The sequence below is a fragment of the Chiloscyllium punctatum genome, chromosome 10 (assembly GCF_047496795.1).
Source record: "Chiloscyllium punctatum isolate Juve2018m chromosome 10, sChiPun1.3, whole genome shotgun sequence".
Classification (NCBI taxonomy): domain Eukaryota; kingdom Metazoa; phylum Chordata; class Chondrichthyes; order Orectolobiformes; family Hemiscylliidae; genus Chiloscyllium; species Chiloscyllium punctatum.
The window spans coordinates 84,572,162-84,592,541 of NC_092748.1; the positions used below are offsets into that span (position 1 = coordinate 84,572,162).

The 20,380-nt window shown below is 40.0% G+C and overlaps 1 protein-coding gene across 3 annotated transcripts in view; it reads left to right on the plus strand.

The window, feature by feature from the left end:
* Positions 1-20,380, plus strand: part of thsd7ba (thrombospondin, type I, domain containing 7Ba) — a 908,760-nt gene that overhangs the window by 714,308 nt on the left and 174,072 nt on the right. For all 3 annotated transcript variants that reach the window (XM_072579697.1, XM_072579699.1, XM_072579698.1), the window contains 2 exons: positions 14,458-14,588; positions 16,327-16,480. In XM_072579697.1, the coding sequence (XP_072435798.1) occupies positions 14,458-14,588; positions 16,327-16,480 (285 nt within the window). The remainder of the gene's footprint in view (positions 1-14,457; positions 14,589-16,326; positions 16,481-20,380) is intronic.

Here is a 20,380-nt window from a genome sequence, read left to right on the forward strand (position 1 = left end):
CTTATTTCCCTAAAGAGTAAGTGAAATAGATGAATGTTTAGAACAATTGTATAATAGTTGACATTATCAACATTGCTGAAACTAGTTTTTAATACCAGATTCATTAATTGAATCCCAGAGAAAATAAATAGTAAAAAGACAGTACTCATTGGAAATAAATGTACTGGAGATTCATTTTGAAAATATGTCAAACCAGCATATGCCACTTGCTGGTTTACCTTCTGGCATTTAACTTACACTAGCTGCCTTGGTGGGATTTGAACCATGACCTCAGAGCATTAGCACAAGCCTCTGGATTAATAATTGACAACACACTACGGTCTCTCCAGGTAACCCTCTCAGCAAGTCTACCTTCTCTCCTATCTCCTCCCATAAGGTCACCTTCTTCACAAGACACACTTCCTGCTCTCCTGCTGTTTCTCATATTGACTGATATTTTAATATTGCTCTCTTTTCAAGTGGTTTTGATTCTCCTTTAAATTTATTTCCATTACCTCTCCCCTCTAACAAGAACCCTTGCAAACTACCATCCCATTTCCAACCACTGTTCCATCATTTTGAACATACTTCACCTCCTAATTCTGACTTTTCTGAAACTCCACATTTGTATCACCTCAAATAGATTTCCATCCCACCATAATATGGCTCTAATCAAAGTCACACATGACAAACATTCTTGATGACTGGGGCAATGGTAAATGTCACCTTCTTACCTTCTTGATTTCTTTGCCGTCTTGGACACTATTGATCATACCATCTGAGATACCTCTCCTTGGGTTTCCAGATATTTGAACCTACACTCACTTGGTTCCACTCTTATCAATCTAATCACTGTCAGAAGATCACTCACAATAATTTATCTTCTTGATTTTGCACTGTTACCTCTAGTGTTCCCCAAGGATCAATCTGTGCACAACCACCCCATCCTCCCCTCCCCCACCCCCCATTCCTATTTCTTGGTTATATACAATGTATTGGTCACATCATCCAAAAACACTGCATTCATTTCAACATGTACATTTATGTGCTTTTGTCACCCAACTCTGCCTCACTACCTCCTCACTCAGCTCATCTGTTGGTCCAACGTCCTGTGCTGGCTGAACAGAAATGTCCTACAATTCGGTATTGGAACACAATAGATACTATTTGTAGCCACCAATTCCACCTCTCTACCTGACATCTGTTGAGAGTAAAACAGACTGCTCATGATGTCACATCATCATGGTGAAAGGCACATTGGGTAGATTTGCTGCCAACGTTCTTCTTTTAAGTTGGAGTTTAAAGTGTCGAATTGAGAAAATCCACTTGGGAATTGAATGAAATTTAGTTTATTGTCTTAAACAAGATTATTGATTATGCATGATAGCAATCAGCTATAACTTGCATTGGTGTAATATTGTGCCCTTGCAGTGCAGTGATAGTGTACCTACCACTAGGCCAGGAGGTCCAACTTCAAGTCTCACCTGCTTTAGAAGTGAAAAGTTGATTAGAAAGTATCTACATTGATATGATAGACTGGACTACTGAGATGACAACAAAAATATAGATACTGGATCTTTCTCCTTCAAGATAAAAAGCTGTTCTCCAATTGAAGTCCATTTAATATCATAAGGTGCTTAATATACACTCAGCATTAACTCTCATTCTGGTGGGAGAAGCTGATTTCTTGAACATCTTAAACAACAGTCCTCCATATCCTATCCTCTGTAAACTTGATATTGCCCAAAATGTCTGTGTCCTTAGTTGCACTGAAACCTGTTACCATGTGCTCACCGGCATAAGTGACTCTATTTCAAGTAACGTTTTGATTTTGTGAAATCAAAATTATCCTTGTTTCGAATTCTTCCATGGAATCACTACTTCTCAGTTCGGTAATATCCTCTAGGCCCACAAACCTCAAAGATATGTCTAATTCTGGCATTTCCAATTTTAATTGCTTCATTATTGGTGCCTGAACCTTCAGCTACCTAGGCCATTGTCTCCAGGATTCCCTCTTTAATCTTCTGTCACTCTCATATTCCTATATGACACGCCATAATTCTTTCACTGCGCTCTCGGTCATCTATTCTACTGTTTGACTAAATTTACATTATAATCCTTTCAGAAAGACACTTTGTAGCATTGCATTATGTTAAGCATTGTTTATGATTATGAATTGTTAATGTCTTATCACATTATTAAACAAAAAGTCTTCATAGATTCATAGATTCCTAGAGGTGTACAGCATGGAAACAGACCCTTCGGTCCAACTTGTCCATGGCGACCAGATATCCCAACCCAATCTAGTCCCACCTGCCAGCACCCAGCCCATATCCCTCCAAACCCTTCCTATTCATATACCCATCCAAATGCCTCTTAAATGTTGCAATTGTACCAGCCTCCACCACATCCTCTGGCAGCTCATTCCATACACATACCACCCTCTGCATGACAATGTTGCCCCTTAGTTCTATTTTATATCTTTCCCCTCTCACCCTAAACCGATGCCCTCTAGTTCTGGACCCCCCCCACCCCAGGAAAAGACTTTGTCTATTTATCCTACCCATGCCCCTCATAATTTTGTAAACCTCTATAAGGTCACCCCTCAGCCTTCAACGCTCTAGGGAAAACAGCTCCAGCCTGTTCAGCCTCTCCCTATAGCTCAAATCCTCCAACCCTGGCAACATCCTTGCAAATCTTTTCTGAACCCTTTCAAGTTTCATAACATCTTTCAGATAGGAAGGAGACCAAAATTCCACGCAATATTCCAACAGTGGTCTAACCAGTGTCCTGTACAGCCGCAACATGACCTTCCAACTTCTGTACTCAATACTCTGACCAATAAAGGACAGCAAACTAAACGCCTTCTTTACTTTCAAGGAGCTATGAACCTGCACTCCAAGGTCTCTTTGTTCAGCAACACTCTCTAGGACCTTACAATTAAGTGTATAAGTCCTGCTAAGATTTACTTTCCCAAAATGCAGCACCTCGCATTTATCTGAATTAAACTCCATCTGCCACTTTTCAGCCCATTGGCCCATCTGGTCAAGATCCTGTTGTAATCTGAGGTAACTCTCTTCGCTATCCACTACACCTCCAATTTTGGTGTCATCTGCAAGCTTACTAACTGTACCTCTTATGCTCGCATCCAAATCATTTATGTAAATGACAAAAAGTAGAGGACCCAGCACTGATCCTTGTGGCACCTCACTGGTCACAGGCCTCCAGTCTGAAAAATAACTCTCCACCACCACCCTCTGTCTTCTACCTTTGAGCCAGTTCTGTATCCAAATGGCTGGTTCTCCCTGTATTCCATGAGATCTAACCTTGCTAATCAGTCTCCCATGGGGAACCTTGTTGAACGCCTTACTGAAGTCCATATAGATTCTAGACTAGACTGGTCCTGGAAAAGCACAGCAGTTCAGGAAGCATCCGAGGAGCAGGAAAATCAATGTTTCGGGCAAAAACCTTTATTAGGAAAAGAGCTCTATTCCTGATGAAGGGCCTTTGCCTGAAACGGCGATTTTCCTGCTCCTTGGATGCTGCTTGAACTGCTGTGTTTTTCCAGCACTACTCTAGTCTAGAATCTGGTTTCCAGCATCTGCAGCCCTTGTTTTTACCCTGAAGTCCATATAGATCACATCTACTGCTCTACCCTAATCAATTTTCTTTGTTTCTTCTTCAAAAAACTCAATCGAGTTTGTGAGACATGATTTCCCACACACAAAGCTATCCCGAATCAGTTGACTATCCCGAATCAGTCCTTGCCTTTCCAAATACATGTATATCCTATCCCTCAGGATTCCCTCCAACAACTTGCCCACCACCGAGGTCAGGCTCACCGGTCTATAGTTCCCTGGCTTGTCTTTGCCGCCCTTCCTAAACAGTGGCACCACGTTAGCCAATCTCCAGTCTTCTGCAACCTCACCTGTGAGTATCGATGATACAAATATCTCAGCAAGAGGCCCAGCATTCACTTCTCTAGCTTCCCACAGAGTTCTCGGGTACACCTGATCAGGTCCTGGGGATTTATCCACCTTTAACCATTTCAAGACATCCAGCACTTCCTCCTCTGTAATCTGGACATTTTGCAAGCTGTCACCATCTATTTCCCTACAGTCTATATCTTCCATATCCTTTTCCACAGTAAACACTGATGCAAACTATTCATTTAGTATCTGCCCCATTTTCTGTGGCTCCACACAAAGGCTGCCTTGCTTATCTTTGAGGGGCCCCATTCTCCCCCTAGTTATTCTTTTGTCCTTAATATATTTGTAAAAACCCTTTGGATTCTCCTTAATTCTATTTGCCAAAGCTATCTCATTTCCCCTTTTTGCCCTCTTGATTTCCCTCTTAAGTATACTTCCACTGCTTTTATACTCTTCTAAGGATTCACTCGATCTATCCTGTCTATACCTGACATATGCTTCTTTCTTTTTCTTAACCAACCCTCAATTTCTTTAGTCATCCAGCATTCGCTATACCTACCAGCCTTCCCTTTCATCCTGACAGGAATATATTTTCTCTGGATTCTTGTTATCTCATTTCTGAAGGCTTCCCATTTTCCTGCTGTCCCTTTACCTGCGAACATCTGCCTCCAATCAGCTTTTGAAAGTTCTTCCCTAATACCCTCAAAATTGGCCTTTCTCCAATTTAGAGCTTCAACTTTTAGATCTGGTCTATCCTTTTCCACCACTATTTTAAAACAAATAGAATTATGGTCGCTGGCCCCTAAGTGCTCCCCCACTGACCCCTCAGTCACCTGCCCTGCCTTATTTCCCAAGTGTAGGTCAAGTTTTGCACCTTCTCTAGTAGGCACATCCATATACTGAATCAGAAAATTGTTTTGTACGCACTTAAGAAATTCCTGTCCATCTAAACCTTTAACATTATGGCACTCCCAGTTGATGTCTGGAAAGTTAAAATCCCCTACCATAACTACCCTATTATTCTTACAGATAGCTGAGATCTCCTTTCATATTGAGATCTATTTTGTGGATGCCCCCTACATCACAACAGGATTTTTGAAACAGCTTTTATGAAAATATACAATATTTAAATAAAAATACCTAAGTTTTTTTTCCTTCCCTTGCTTGTCATGCTCTGTTCATGTGCATGTCTACAAATTCTGTGGAAGGTGATACATATTCAAAAGGCGATGCCTCTTCCTTTCAGTGAACTTCAAAAGCTCCATGCAGAATCCAGCTGATTCTGGTTACTCTCTTGAACCTCATTGATTCCTTTTTCTCTTTAGCAAACAATGTATCTTCAAATAAGTCAACATTTCTTTCTCTGTAAGAAAGGAAATGCAATATATTCATTGAAATTCTGTGCACAGTCAATATAATGGCCTGCTTGATGATAATGTTTCTGTCAAATAAAAGACATCTTCATGCAAACATCCTCAGAAGTAACCTTACAGATGTGCCTGAATGAAAGGCAGCTGTTCTTTAAGTCTAGAAAGACAGCAATCTGCAAATACACTTTCTTTAATCACTGAAATTTCTTATGATTATGTCTAGAAACAGACTTTTCAAAGAAAATCCAGTCAAGTCTGAAAGTACTTGAATGTTTGCTTTGGGCCATTTGGACTAAGTTTACATTTCCAAATGGAAGTTATTGAATGACAAGTGCTCAGCAAAATATCAGCACGGCTCCAGACTTCTGGCATATTTGAAAATCTTGTATAAGAAGTAGTAAGTTCTTTACTTTTCAAAGCTGTCTGACTTGGGACTTGATAGCATTGCCTGTCAGAGTTAGAAATGCAGGTCCCTTTAAGGCTTAAATCGATCAGGTCCAGGACTGATTGAGAGCAAAAGTTCATTAAAACTTTCTATTTAAGAACTAAGAGATCATTGATGTTTCTCGATCTGCTGAGTTTCTTCAATACTTTGTTTATATTTCAGAATTCCTGCATTTTGCTAGTGTTTTAACCATCTATTTCATTTCCATTTACCAGCTATTACATGATGTGAAGACATATTAAAGAATTTTGGAACTTGCATCAGGACAGCCATGATGTTTTAAAAAAATACAATGTTTGCCAGGTGGTACAGTGCTCCCGGAATAGCCACCTTCTTTTAAAAGAGTTCTTTTGGATTATGGACTAAAACAGGGCCACTATGGAAGGAGAAGTTGCAATTTTGGAACTTATTGTAGGTTGAATGCACACTGTTGCATTGATAAAGTGGTGGGAGGAAGAGGAGATGCATGATATGTGTGTGTGTGTATGTGTGCACATTAGTGGCCCAGAGAACAGGCTATCGATTTGTTTTTCAATCAGGACAGTTTTGTGGACCATGAATCATCAACATTACAACAATCCTCTGCTTGGATCCCAGGCAGGTAGGCACCCTGTGTGAATTATACAGGGACAGAAAATCTCCAGACTCTTAAAAAGACAGAATCTCTCTCTTTGTAGAGAAGTATGAAAGAACTGGAAATTAGGTTGTTGCATCTATCAGGGACTCAATGATTGATCAATTTGTGTGCTGACTGCCCTGTGACTGAAGTAAAACACTGAAAGGACTTGGAAAGAAAATAAGAGATCTATAAACCGAAGAAGCAAAAAGCCACCTCATGAATATTGTTGTCTTGTGAATGAACATTATTTCTGTAACATTTCTTCCTTTTTCTGCCCATGACGTCTTTTTTTTTAACGCTTATCTCCTTCTGCAAATGTGCATTGGTGTTTAAGAAGGGGAAAAGTTATAAGTTGGTCATTCATATTTTGTTTGCCTGTGGTTAGACCTGATTTATGTATAATAAGTAGTTTTTTGTTAAGCATGGAAACATAGTCAATGTTTTCAGTTAACCTAAGCTTATCAGACGTGGTAAACAAAGAACTTTGAGGAATCTGTGAGGACCTCAGGATTAGTGAGGTTTGAATATCAGTGCACATTCCCAACTTGGTCATGACATCATTGCATTTAAGATAGCTTCCACAGGGTTTCAAAGTTTCAATTCGATATAAGTGGCAAAATGAACTGATAAAATTTGATGATTGCTTCTGGATTTCTTGGTTGTGCACTGCGGTGTTACAGCTAAGTTAGGCTGTTTTGTGTATGTTTTTGTTATTGAGACTGTAACAGTTTGCTATTTACTGTATTAACTCAGCTTAAACATTCTACAAAGATACTGCTTGAACCTCAAGGCAGAATTCCAGTTATATGTACTTTTTGCAAATGAGGTATGATAAAAGTAATCACCATCCTAAGTTTCATTCCTTACATTTGTATATGTAATACTTATGATATTTAAATTGAAAGCTTTAACTTGATTCATACAAGTTCCATGAATCAGACAAATTGCAATTAAAATCAAGCTTCCCCAATGAATTTAATGCTCTTTAATGAACCTTCGGAGAACAACCAGTTACAATTTGTGAAGGTGAAAAAATCTCTAAGTGCTGTGAGAAGGAGTGAAATCAATCAATCTCCTTAGTCTACAATTGGTTCATAAATGAATGAAAACTAAGGAACAATTGAAGTTGTATAAGTAGGGTAAATGAACTGAGTGGAGTCCAGTAAGCACACATAAGAATTGTGGTCACCTCAGTGAAACTACTTGAGGTTTCACTCCTTTGTAGGCAATGAATGAAAAACTAGCCTATTTAAATTACAGTCAGTACTGTGAATGATACCTGAAATTCATACTTTATGACAACAATTAGGTTTCAGTATTATTAAATCCTGTATCATGGTAGTTCAAACATCATAAATTGATTGACCTTGGCAAGTTTAAAATCTTATTTCAGATTTAAATCATTTGAATTTAGGCTCACATATGATATATGCAGATATGTAGATAAGAATAATTGTATGGAAATGTCACATTGCATTTGCTGAGATTATACTCCTGAGTTTAATTTCAAATGTAAACTTGGATCTGGCTTTCTCAAATATGTCATTTGGAATTGTAACATTGTTACTGTAGGATGCATGAGTGAAGTACTTGTGCAATCGGATTAGCAGGGTGCAACTCTCAGGTTGATGCAAATCTTCAATTCATGGTCTTATAAAATTTTGGCAAAATCAATGTTTGTTCCTCAAGCAATAAGATATACTTAATATATAATACATTTGTACTGTTGATGTTACGTTCTGAGCAGTTTGATATAGGTCAAAACTGAGGGCTGAGTATGTTAATAGGACTTGAGCATCTTGACTGTGACTAGAAACACAGAACAGAGGAGTCGGCCATTTGGTCTTCTTGCTCAGCCATTCAATATATAATGACTGATCATTCAAATTAGTACTTTGTTCCACACTTTCAGCCCATACTCTTTGATCCATTTAGCTCCAGGAAATATATCTATCTCCATCTTGAACAGCTTCGAATGAATGTTTTCTGCAGTAATATTGAAAACGTGGGAGTCATTTTCTGAATGTCTGTAAATTTCACACAGAATTGCTCAAATTATTTGGAAAGGTAATGATCACAGTAATTTGTGTGCATGATATATGTGCAGCCAGGTGGTAGCATGCCCATATTTTCTAAGGTGCTGGATTCAGACTCCAATTTCTTTGGAAGGGTGGGTTTGAATCTCACTATTGCCAATGATTCTAGTAGTTTGTCATTCACTGGCTTTGTTATCTCCTTCAAGTGATGAAGTTTTTTTGTTCCCATTTACACATGAAAGTTGCCCTAGTGTGAAAATTGATTAAAACATTGTCCAACATGATGATCTAAAGAGCACTTACGTGAAACAATGGTAGTGTCTCTATATCTGAGTCAAAGGGCTGATTTGAGGTCCCATCTACTGCAGAGGTGCACAATAACATCTCTGAACAGAGTGATTAGAAAATATTTATGTGGTCTACCACCGGACATAAATTAAGCAAGCCAACAACTTAAGAAACTCTCAGATTGCTTACGGTTTACTTCATCAATGGTTTAGATTGTAACTGTAACAAGAATAATACCAACAGGTTAAATTAATACTTGCCACATTACTTTAATTAGTTTGCAAGAAATTTATATTATATAATGAATTATCTTAACTGTACTGAAAAAGTTATATATCATTAAAAATATAAACATGATCCAGCAACTGTTTGGTGTGATCGTAAATATGACATTTGCTATTTGCCATTTTCTAATATGCATTTTAAAGTATTAAGTTCCAACACTTTGATAAAAACTTGCTATGTTATAGATATTGAAAGACAAGAAACCTGCACGCTGTGGTTGAGACTGAAGAGTGAGATTTGTTTGAGTGTGCCTTCAGAGATGTCAAAATGCACATCATAATTTAGAATGTCCAGTTAATCGAAAGTTATTTGGCTGTCCCCTTCCTGAAAAAAACTGATGGAACTGATCTAAGTCTGGTGTACTAAAGCAAACAATTTACTGACACATTTATGGAAATAATAGTGCACAAATGGCATTTAGTTCTTGGACTCTTGTTTTATTTTCATTGCGAGCATTGCAGTTGTGGCCAACACTTACTGCCTATCCAATTGCCCTTAAGAAGGTGCTCGTGAGCCACCTCTTTGAACTGTTGCAGTCAATGTGTGATGTATGTACATCAAAAGCATAGCTAGGAAGGGAAATCCAGAATTTTGACATAAAGACAATAAGGAACATTTATTTCATTTCATTCTAGGAAGATGTATGGCTTACAGGAGATCCTACAAGTCATGGTATTGCAATACATTTGTTGTGTTTGACCTGATAGCATTTGGAGTTCATGAGCTCAGAAGGAGGCTTGTTAAATTGCTGAAGTGCACGTTTTAGATTATATACAGTGCTGCCCTGTGCATGAGTGGTGGAGGAGGTAAATGTATCCTTATTGTTGTTCATTCATGGAATGTGGACATTGGATGGGCCAGCATTTATTGCCTATCCCTAATTGTCCTTGCACTGAGAAACTTGTCTAATGCTTTCAGAGTGTAATTCAGAGTCAAGTACATTGCAGTGAGTCTGGAATATTGTGTAGGCCAGACCAGGTAAGGATGCTGCCTCACAGTACCAGGGTCCCGGGTTCAATTCCAGCCTTGGGTGACTGTCTGTGGAGTTTGTGCATTCTCCCTGTGTCTCTGCGTAGATTTCCTCCAGGTGCTCTGGTTTCCTCCCACAGTCCAAAGATGTCAGGGCATGTGAATTGGCCGTGCTAAAATTGCCCATAATGTTAGGTGCATTAGTCAGAGGGAAATGAATCTGGGTGAGTTACTCTTCGGAGGGCTGGTGTGGACTTATTGGGCTGAAGGGCCTGTTTCCACACTGTAGGGAATCTAATCCATGCTTCTCTGATATTCCTTAAAATTATATTTTTCAGTTGTTTATTGTAAAGACATGAACTTGCTTGGAGCACTAATGGTTGCCAGTGCCTTGCATGTGATATGTTTTATGTGGCTACTGTATATAATTTGCATCCATATACTAACTGGAATATGTTTATTGAAGCCTATAGTATGATCAAGTTCTTGAAATAAGTGGTATGTGATGAAGGCATGATGAGTATGTAATTAACAGTGCAGTGAATTGCTAAACACTAATTAATTCTGCACTCATTCCACTTATAGAGCATTTCATTATTATCAAGATTCAAATGTGATAATTTCTTTCCTGTAATGATGTATGTAATCCACCAATCAGATTTTTTTTTTCTGTATGTAGTTATCTAATGACATTTTCCTTGCAATCAAAACTAATAATTTACAGGTAGAATTATTTGCAACTGTTAATAAAGTGATTAATGATTTTTTAATGAATGCAGAATCCACTCAGATTGAAAGAACCATACAAGCTTTGCTGAGACTTTACATTTTTATCAGTATTTTGAGAAAACAATTTATACAAGACAATCACTCTTTTACAACTGATTCTGATTTGTTCCTTCAATGATGTGCTGAGAATGAGTTTTTCTTTTGCATTATACACTTATCATCAAAATTCTGGCTGTAATCTAGAATTCGTAAAATTATGTTTTTTTTAAGATTTATAATATTGTTGGAAAATACTTGTTTTGAAGTTTTTTATTATTGGAACCCTTCTTGTATAATAAAAAAAACTGGATAATTTAGCTAGTTGGCTACTATGCAGAATACACATACCAGAACCTGTATTAAAAGCATAACACAAACAATCGAGCTTGAAATGGGGAGGTGATGGCCAAATTGCATTATCATTGGAGTGTTAATCCAGAGACCCAGAATATGTTTTGGAGATCAAATCCTGATATGGTAGATAGTGAAATTTGAATTCACTAAAAAAAGGTGTAGTGATGACCATGGATCCATCATCGATTGTCGTAAAAAAACATTTGTTTCACTAATGACTTTTCGGAAAATATGCCGCCATCCTTACCTGGTCTGGCCTACATGTGACTCCAGACTCGCAGCAATGTGGTTCCACAAAAGGAATTTGTGGAATATCTATGAGATGGCTTTTTGGAGGAGCTTGTGGTGGAGCCCACTAGGGAGCAGTCAATACTGGATTTAATGTTGTGCAATGAGGCAGACTTGATAAGGCAGCTTAAGGTGAAGGAACCCTTAGGAGGCAGTGAACATAATATGATTGAACTTACTCTGTAATTTGAGCGGGAGAAGATAGAATCCAAGGTAACACTATTATAGCTGAATAAAGGCAACTATAGAGGCATGAGGGATGAGCTGGGTAGAATTGACTGGGAGAGGAGTCTAGCAGGAAAGACAGTGGAACAGCAAAGGCAGGAGTTTCTGGGAGTAATTCAGGAGACACAACAGAGGTTCATCCTAAGGAAAAAGCAGCATAATACAGGAAGGATGAGACAACCATGGCTGACTGGGGAAAAAAGTCAAGGATAGCATAAAAGCAAAAGAGAAAGCAGATAATGTGTGAAGGGCAGTGGGTAACCGAAGGATTGGGAAGCTTATAAAGACCAACAGAGGGCAACAAAAGCAAAAATAAGAAGGGAGAAGATTAAATATGAGGGTAAGCCAGCCAGTAATATAAAGGAAGACTGTCAGAGTTTCTTTAGATATATAAAGGCAAAAGAGAGGCAAAAGTGGACAATAGACCACTGGAAAAATGATGCTGGAGAGGTAGTAGTGGGGAACAAGGAAACGGCTGAGGAATGGAATAATTACTTTGTATCAGTCTCCATGGTGGAAGACACAAGTAATATTCCAAAAATTCAAGAGAGTGAGGGGGCAGAGCTGAGTATGGCGGCCATTACCAAGGAGAAGGTGTTAGAAAAACTGAATAGCTGAAAGTGGATAAATCACCTGGACCAGATGGACAGCAGCCCAGCATTCTAAGGGAGATAGCTGAAGAGATAGTGGAGGCGTTAGTGGTGATCTTTCAGGAATCTTTCACGTCCCAGAAGACTGGAAAATCAGAATTATGACACCCCTGTTTAAAAAGGGAGTAAGGCAAAAGATGGAAAATTACAATCCGATTAGCCTAACCTCGGGCAATGGTAAAATCCTGGAATCCATTGTAAAGGATGAGATTTCTGAATACTAAGAAGTAACTGGTAAAATAGGGCAAATTCAGCCTGGTTTCATCAAGGGGGGATCATGCTTGACAAACCTGCTAAAATTCTTTGAGGAAGTAATGAGCAGGTTAGACCAAGGCGAGCCAATGCATGTTATCCACCTGGACTTCAAGAAGGTCTTTGACAAGATGCTAAACAGGAGGCTACTGAGTAAGGTAAGGGCTCATGGTGTCAGAGGCAAGGTGCTAGCATGGATAGAAGCCTGGCTATGTGGCAGAAAGCAGACAGTGAGGATAAAAGGGTCCTTCTCAGGATGGCAGCCAGTGACAAGTGGTGTTCCACAACGCTCTGTGTTAGGACCACAACTTTTCATTTTGTACATCAACAATATAGATGAAGGAACTGAAGGCATTCTGGCTATGTTTGCAGACTATAGAAAGATAGGTAGAGGGACAGGTAACATTGAGGAGGTGGTGAGGCTGCAAAAGGATTTGGACAGGCTAGGAAGTGGGCAAAGAAGTGACAGATGGAGTACAAGGTGGGAAAGTGTGAGGTCACGCACTTTGGTCGAAAGAATAGAGGCATGGACGATTTTCTAAATGGGGAGAAAACTCAGAAATCTGAAGTGCAAAGAGACTTAGGAATTCTAGTCCAGGATTCACTCAAGGTAAACTTGCAAACTGAGTCAGTAGTTAGGAAGACAAATGTAATGATGGCAGTTATCTTGAGAGGACTTGAATATAAAAGCAGGGATGTATTTCTGAGGTTCTATAAGGCTCTGGTCAAGTCACATTTAGAGGAGTGTGCACAGTTTTGGGCCTTATATCTCAGGAAGGATGTACTGACCCTGGAGCATGTTCAGAAGAGGTTCACAACAATGGTCCCAGGAATGAAAAGCTTAATGTACGAGAACATTTGAGGATTCAGGGTCTATACTCAACGGAGTTTAGAAGGACGATGGGGGGGATTGAATTGAATTTTATAGAATACTGAATGGTCTGGACAGAGTGGATGATGGGATGATGTTTCCATAGCTAGCAGAGACCAGGATTTGAGGGCATGGCCTTAGAGGAAAGAGGAGACATTTTCAAACAGAGATAAGGAAATACTTCTTCCGTCAGAGAGTGGTGAATCTATGGAATTCATTGCCACAGAAGGATGTGGAAGCTAGGTCATTAGTATATTTAAGACTGAGATAGATGGATTCGTAATTGTCAAGGGGATCAAGGGTTATGGGGAGAAAGCGGGAGAAGAGATTTGAGAAACTTATTAGCCATGATTGAATGGCGAACACACTCAATAGGCTGAATGGTCTAATTGCTGCTCCTATATCATATGGTCTTATGGTCTGCCCTTTGGGCAAGTAGGAATGGGCAATGAAAGCTGATCTAGTCAGTGATGCCCTCATTCCATGAATAAATTTTAAAAATTACGGACAGATAAAGAAGAGTTTGTCTATCAATTCTCTCCTATTCAAGCATGATGCAACTAAACAATGTGATTAAATCCAACTTCAGTATTTACTTTCCTGACCTATAAGAGTATTTTGATTACCTAAGGGCCTCAGTTCGCCTCTGAGGGAGAAGTCCATCCTCCAGCCTAAAAGTGCAGATTTAAATGGAAGGGGATGGGAAGGCAACCCTATGCCTTGCCAGTTCATGCACCACCCATGCCTCCTTCACCTCTAATCCTGGAATGGGGTCAGTAAATTCCATACAATATCTCAATAAGTACCTTATGAATCCCAGGATATCTAAAAAATACATTATTTCTAAATGTGTGTCAACCCTTATTGTATTTAGATTTACACCATCATATTCTGTTTGCCTAACATTCCAATCACTCTGGGCATCAATATTAGATACTATTACTTTGAAATTTACTGATGACTTTGTGGAATTTATGAAATAATGGCATAAGAATTTATTGTATCCATAATAGCCAACAGTGTCGTGGAAAATTAAGCTTTACACTCGATATATAAAAATCATTCTTGTATGGAAGAACCACAGTTCAGAGGATGATGACTGATTTACTTTTGTTGATTTAATTCTCAGGTGTATGACAGAGTTCCCTGTTACAGAGATTGCAGTAAATATAGCTGGATGGCTGAACCATGGTCTGATTGCAGAATTAATAAAGAGTCAATGCATAAATGTGGAGAAGGTGTTCAAACTCGAAAAGTGAGGTAAATCAAAAAAAAGGAATTGCACATACATTGGAATATCTAAGATCTTTCTTGTTTCTAGTCTCTTCTGGCTCATCTTTTGACATTATACTGTAGAAATTTCATTTTTTAATTGGGGAGAACACCATTTTATTGAAGAACTAAAGAATTCTTCGTATTTTTACAATGTTCTAGGTCAGGTGAATTGGCCATGCTAAATTGCCCATAGTGTTAGGTAAGGGGTAGATGTAGGGGTATGGGTGGGTTGCGCTTCGGCGGGGTGGTGTGGACTTGTTGGGCCGAAGGGCCTGTTTCCACACTGTAAGTAATCTAATCTAATCTAATGAGGTGTAATCCTTTAATGAGTGAGTTTTAATAACAAGAAGTTTGATGCTTTTATAACCAGCAGCATTAATCCTTTTTGACCAAAATATTTTCTCAAGTTTCTGAACTGTTCTGATGACATACATTACTCTAATTCTGCTTGTAAGCACCCACAATGGGGGCATTCTTTTTCAGGAATATTTAGTAGATACATTTTGTTTACTATTGTCTTCTCATGCCCAAAAGCTGCCTTCAAACCTTTCAAAAATGTGATAAATTTATAAGAGATGACTATTTTTAAAGTAATTTATGGATGTCCTCTGATCATACGCAATTGTTATTCCAAATAGTATTTTCCTTTGGTCATTTTTAATTGGGTTTTGTTGTCCAGGTTCCAGGAACTAATTCTGTATACATCAATCCTCACACAGTTGGTCTTGCAAAACAAACCAATTTCAGTTGTCTACACCTTTCAAAGGAGTCTTGGGACCTGCAGCAATACACGACAGCATCTTACCATTTCAGTCTTTAGTTATGTACGAATGGAATATGATTCCTACATGATGTCTCTCCACCCTATGCCATTCTCCCTGAATGCCTCTTTTGAACTGATTAGCCAAACATTCTGGTCTTCAGTTTCAATAATTCCCTTGCACTGTTGTAAATTGAGTCAATTATTGTTTCCATGTACCCTTTCTCTCTTTCTCTGAAATTAGTCAAATAAACATTTCAAGTAGATAGCAAGCACAATTTTAAGGTATCTTATCAGTGCTTATTCAGGACAAACTCTTTTTCATAAGGGTCATTAAACAGAACATATTTGGATTTGGTATTGCCTTATTTGATCAAATCATGATAATTGGTACTGTCATGTAGGGTAAAAAGGCTTGAAATGTTTTTATGTTACCATGTTGTAGAATAGACAGTGGATTAATAGAATGCTCTTTTATTTGCTGGTGGGGGGAGAGATAAAGCATCTGAGTAACTAAGACACCTGATTCAAAGGTAGACTGTTTTATACAAAGGGATAACAGATATACAAAGGTGCTCTGATGCACCTGACATTGAGAGGTTTTGTGCTTATATCATTATGATGATCCCCTGTGAGCAATGAGGGCTACCTTCTCAGCAGTGCCAATCTCCAAAGCTTTTTGGAAGGCACAATGCACTTAACTCTGAATGAGGCCTTTGTCACTTACTGGCAATTTTGCTGAGATTATGTAGTCCTTTCTCATTTTCAAAATCAAAGATACAAAAGTCAAATTTTCTGACAGTTATTTGCATTTAAAAGGTGATAGATGATATAAGATTGCAATATCAAAATAGTAAAAGCGACTCTTCCAGAAAAAAAACAGTATATTCCATTTCATATATCATGCTGGTTGGATAGCTTGACAACTTATGCCAATAATAAAAACATGTTTTGTCTCCCTAGATGTGTGAATAGCACAGCTGCTGGGCCTCAAGAGAGTGTGGATGATGCATTGTGTGATTATGATGAAATGCCCATTGGAGCTCGGGAATGTGCTCTCCACTGTCCAAATAACTGTGTAATGTCTGATTGGGGCGACTGGAGTACTTGTCCAAAAGTTGGTATTTTGTTTTGAATGCATTTGATAAATTTGCCAAATGGAATGTTGCAGAAATGACAATTATCGATTTACTTAGAAGCTGTAAACAAAATTAAAATGGTAATTTTTTTGTGCAAAAAGCATCTCAACTAATCACATGTTTAGTTGAGATAGAAACTGCCCAATAAATTATAAATCATGTACGCATATGCCCTGTATATCTTCCTGTTTTGAACTAGTCAAGCTGCTTGCGCCTAAGTAAGCTATCACCTGAAGGTGTGCAACTTAGACAGCAAATCAAATACAAAGCAAAATAATGGAATTTCAGTCAGTCTTACTGATTGTTTTCCTACACAGACTCAGAAGCAGCATTCCTTCTTAATATTTTTGGCACTTTACTGAAGGATGTTGTTATTGTTTTTGCATGTTAGGAATTGAAATTGTGAGTATTTACACCTTGAAAAACAATTAACAAAAACTACAACAATTTGAGATGCACTTTAAGTGTATTGATTCCTTGGCTTCATAAATTTAATTTTTCCCTTCTTACGGGCAATTCAAGATGTGCAATAAATGTCATTAATACTCACATCTGATGAATGAATGTTTAATAAGTGCCAGATCATTGATGATTAAGTATCTTTTCAGTGAAAGCGAGAGATAATGACACATGGTTTCTTTTTCTGTCACTCTTAAAATATTTAAGCTGAATATTAAAACCAAAATTGTTATGTCCAATATTGTTGTATCATAATGGTACTGACTTCTACTTTTAAGATTTAACATTGCAATTGTTTGGAAAACTGAGATGAAAAGCAGAAATCTGCTGTGTGAATGAATGAGAAACAGGAATAAATGAGGAGTAACATAAGACAAAAAAGAAGAACTAAATTAAATTAACAACAGTTATAAAAGGAAATAGTAAGTTTTCCAAGACCCATGAAACCAATACAAAATTTTAAAACTAAACAAAATATCAATCCTTTTATATTGTTAGAAAGTACTGTGGCACAGTAGTTAGCACGGCTGCCTCACAGCGTCAGAGACCTGGGTTCAATTCCTGCCTCAGGCAACTGTCTGTGTGAAGTTTGCACATTCTCTCTGTGTCTGCGTGGGTTTCCTCCCAAAAATGTGCAGGTTAGGTGAATTGACCATGTTAAATTGCCTGTAGTGTTAGGTGAAGGGGTAAATGTAGGGGAATGGGTCTGGGTGGGTTGCTCTTCGAAGGGCCTGTTTCCACGCTGTAAGTAATCTAGTCTTAATTTATTCACAAACTGACATTTCAGTTCCTTTCCAAACAGAGGAGAAATGTAATTAGTAACTACAAGCTGGTGCACATTTTAAATGGTTTCTAAGGCTAGTCAGTGCTTAAACATCTTATTATGATAAGTTCTGTTTCCCTCTGCAATTTTGTAATTGTAGCTGGGAGTGACTAAATGCCAATATGTTAATATATTGTGAGTAGCTGAGCGTTTAAATACTGTTTAGTTCTGTTGCCTAATTAATTATTGTCTGTTATTTGTAGCTACTCAGAGAGTAACAGAGTGCTTTAGGTAACCGGCGATTGCTGCACTCATTTACTGAGTCCCATTTGCTTTAATGTGCTAACCTTAAGAGGAGCAGTCACTTTCACTTTCGTGTTTGAGCAGATGTAGTTGAAAATCAGATACACAAGCAGACTGCAGCACTGCGTAATAGGTTAAAAAAAAATGACTGCAGATGCTGGAAACCAGATTTTGGATTAGTGGTGCTGGAAGAGCACAGCAGTTCAGGCAGCATCCGAGGAGCAGTAAAATCGATGTTTCGAGCAAAAGCCCTTCATCAGGAATAAAGGCAGAGAGCCTGAAGCGTGGAGAGATAAGCTAGAGGAAGGTGGGGGTGGGGAGAAAGTAGCATGGAGTACAATGGGTGAGTGGGGGAGGGGATGAAGGTGATAGGTCAGGGAGGATGGTGGAGTGGATAGGTGGAAAAGAAGAGAGGCAGGTTGGACAAGTCATGGGGACAGTGCTGAGCTGGAAGTTTGGAACCAGGGTGAGGTGGAGGAAGGGGAAATGAGGAAACTGTTGAAGTCCACATTGATGCCCTGGGCTTGAAGTGTTCTGAGGCGGAAGATGAGGTGTTCCTCCTCCAGGTGTCTGGTGGTGAGGGAGCGGCGGTGAAGGAGGCCCAGGACCTCCATGTCCTTGGCAGAATAGGAGGGGGAGTCGAAATGTTGGGCCACAGGGTGGTGTGGTTGATTGGTGCGGTGTCCCGGAGATGTTCCCTAAAGCGCTCTGCTAGGAGCATCCAGTCTCCCCAATGTAGAGGAGACCGCATCGGGAGCAACGGATGCAATAAATGATATTGATGGATGTGCAGGTAAAACTTTGATGGATGTGGAAGGCTCCTTTAGGACCTTGGATGGAGGTGAGGGAGGAGGTGTGGGCGCAGGTTTTGCAGTTCCTGCGGTGGCAGGGGAGGGTGGGTTGTAGGGGGGCGTAGACCTGACCAGGTAGTCACGGAGGGAACGGTCTTTGCGGAAGGCAGAAGGGGGTGGGGAAGGAATTATATCCCTGGTGGTGGGGTCTTTTTGGAGGTGGCAGAAATGTCGGCGGATGATTTGGTTTATGCAAAGGTTGGTAGGGTGGAAGGTGAGCACCAGGGGCATTCTGTCCTTGTTACGGTTGGAGGGGTGGGGTCTGAGGGCGGAGGTGCGGGTTGAGGATGAGATGCATTGGAGGGCATCTTTAACCACGTGGGAAGGGAAATTGCAGTCTCTAAAGAAGGAGGCCATCTGGTGTGTTCTGTGGTGGAACTGGTCCTTCTGGGAACAGATACGGCGGAGGCGGAGGAATTGGGAATACGGGATGGCATTTTTGCAAGAGGTAGGGTGGGAAGAGGTGTAATCCAGGTAGCTGTAGGAGTCGGTGGGTTTGTAAAAAATGTCAGTGTCAAGTCAGTCATCATTAATGGAGATGGAGAGGTCCAGGAAAGGGAGGGAGGTGTCAGAGATGGTCCAGGTAAATTTAAGGTCAGGGTGGAACGTGTTGGTGAAGTTGATAAATTGCTCAACCTCCTCGCGGGAGCACGAGGTGGCTCCAATGCAGTCATCAAAGTCGCAGAGGAAGAGGTGGGGAGTGGTGCCGGTGTAATTACGGAAGATCGACTGTTCTATGTAGCCAACAGAGACAGGCATAGCTGGGGCCCATACGTGTGCCCATGGCTACCCCTTTGGTCTGGAGGAAGTAGGAGGATTCGAAGGAGAAATTGTTAAGGGTGAGGACCAGTTCGGCCAAACGAATGAGAGTGTCGGTGGAAGGGTACTGTTGGGGACGTCTGGAGAGGAAAAAAACGGAAGGCTTGGAGGCCCTGATCATGGCAGATGGAGGTGTAGAGGGATTGGATATCCATGGTGAAGATGAGGCATTGGGGGCCGGAGATACGGAAGTCTTGGAGAAGGTTGGAGGGCGTGGATGGTGTCTCGAATGTATGAGGGGAGTTCCTGGACTGGGGGGGATAGGACAGTGTTGAGGAAGGTAGAAATGAGTTCAGTGGGGCAGGAGCATGCTGAGACAATGAGTCGGCCAGGGTGGTCAGGCTTGTGGATCTTGGGAAGGAGGTAGAACCGGGCAGTGCGGGGCTCCCGGACTATGAGGTTGAAAGCTGTGGGTGCGAGATCTCCTGAAGTGATAAGATTCTGTATGGTCTGGGAGATGATGGTTTGGTGATGGGGGGTGGGGTCATAGTCGAGGGGGCAGTAGGAAGAGGTGTCCTCGAGATGGCGTTTGGCTTCAGCGGTGGAGAGGTCAGTGCACCAGACTACCACTGCACCCCCTTTATCTGCTGGCTTGATGGTGAAGTTGTGATTGGAGCAGAGGGATTGGAGGGCTGCGCGTTGTGAGGGTGAGACGTTGGAGTGGGGGAGGTGGGTAGACAGAT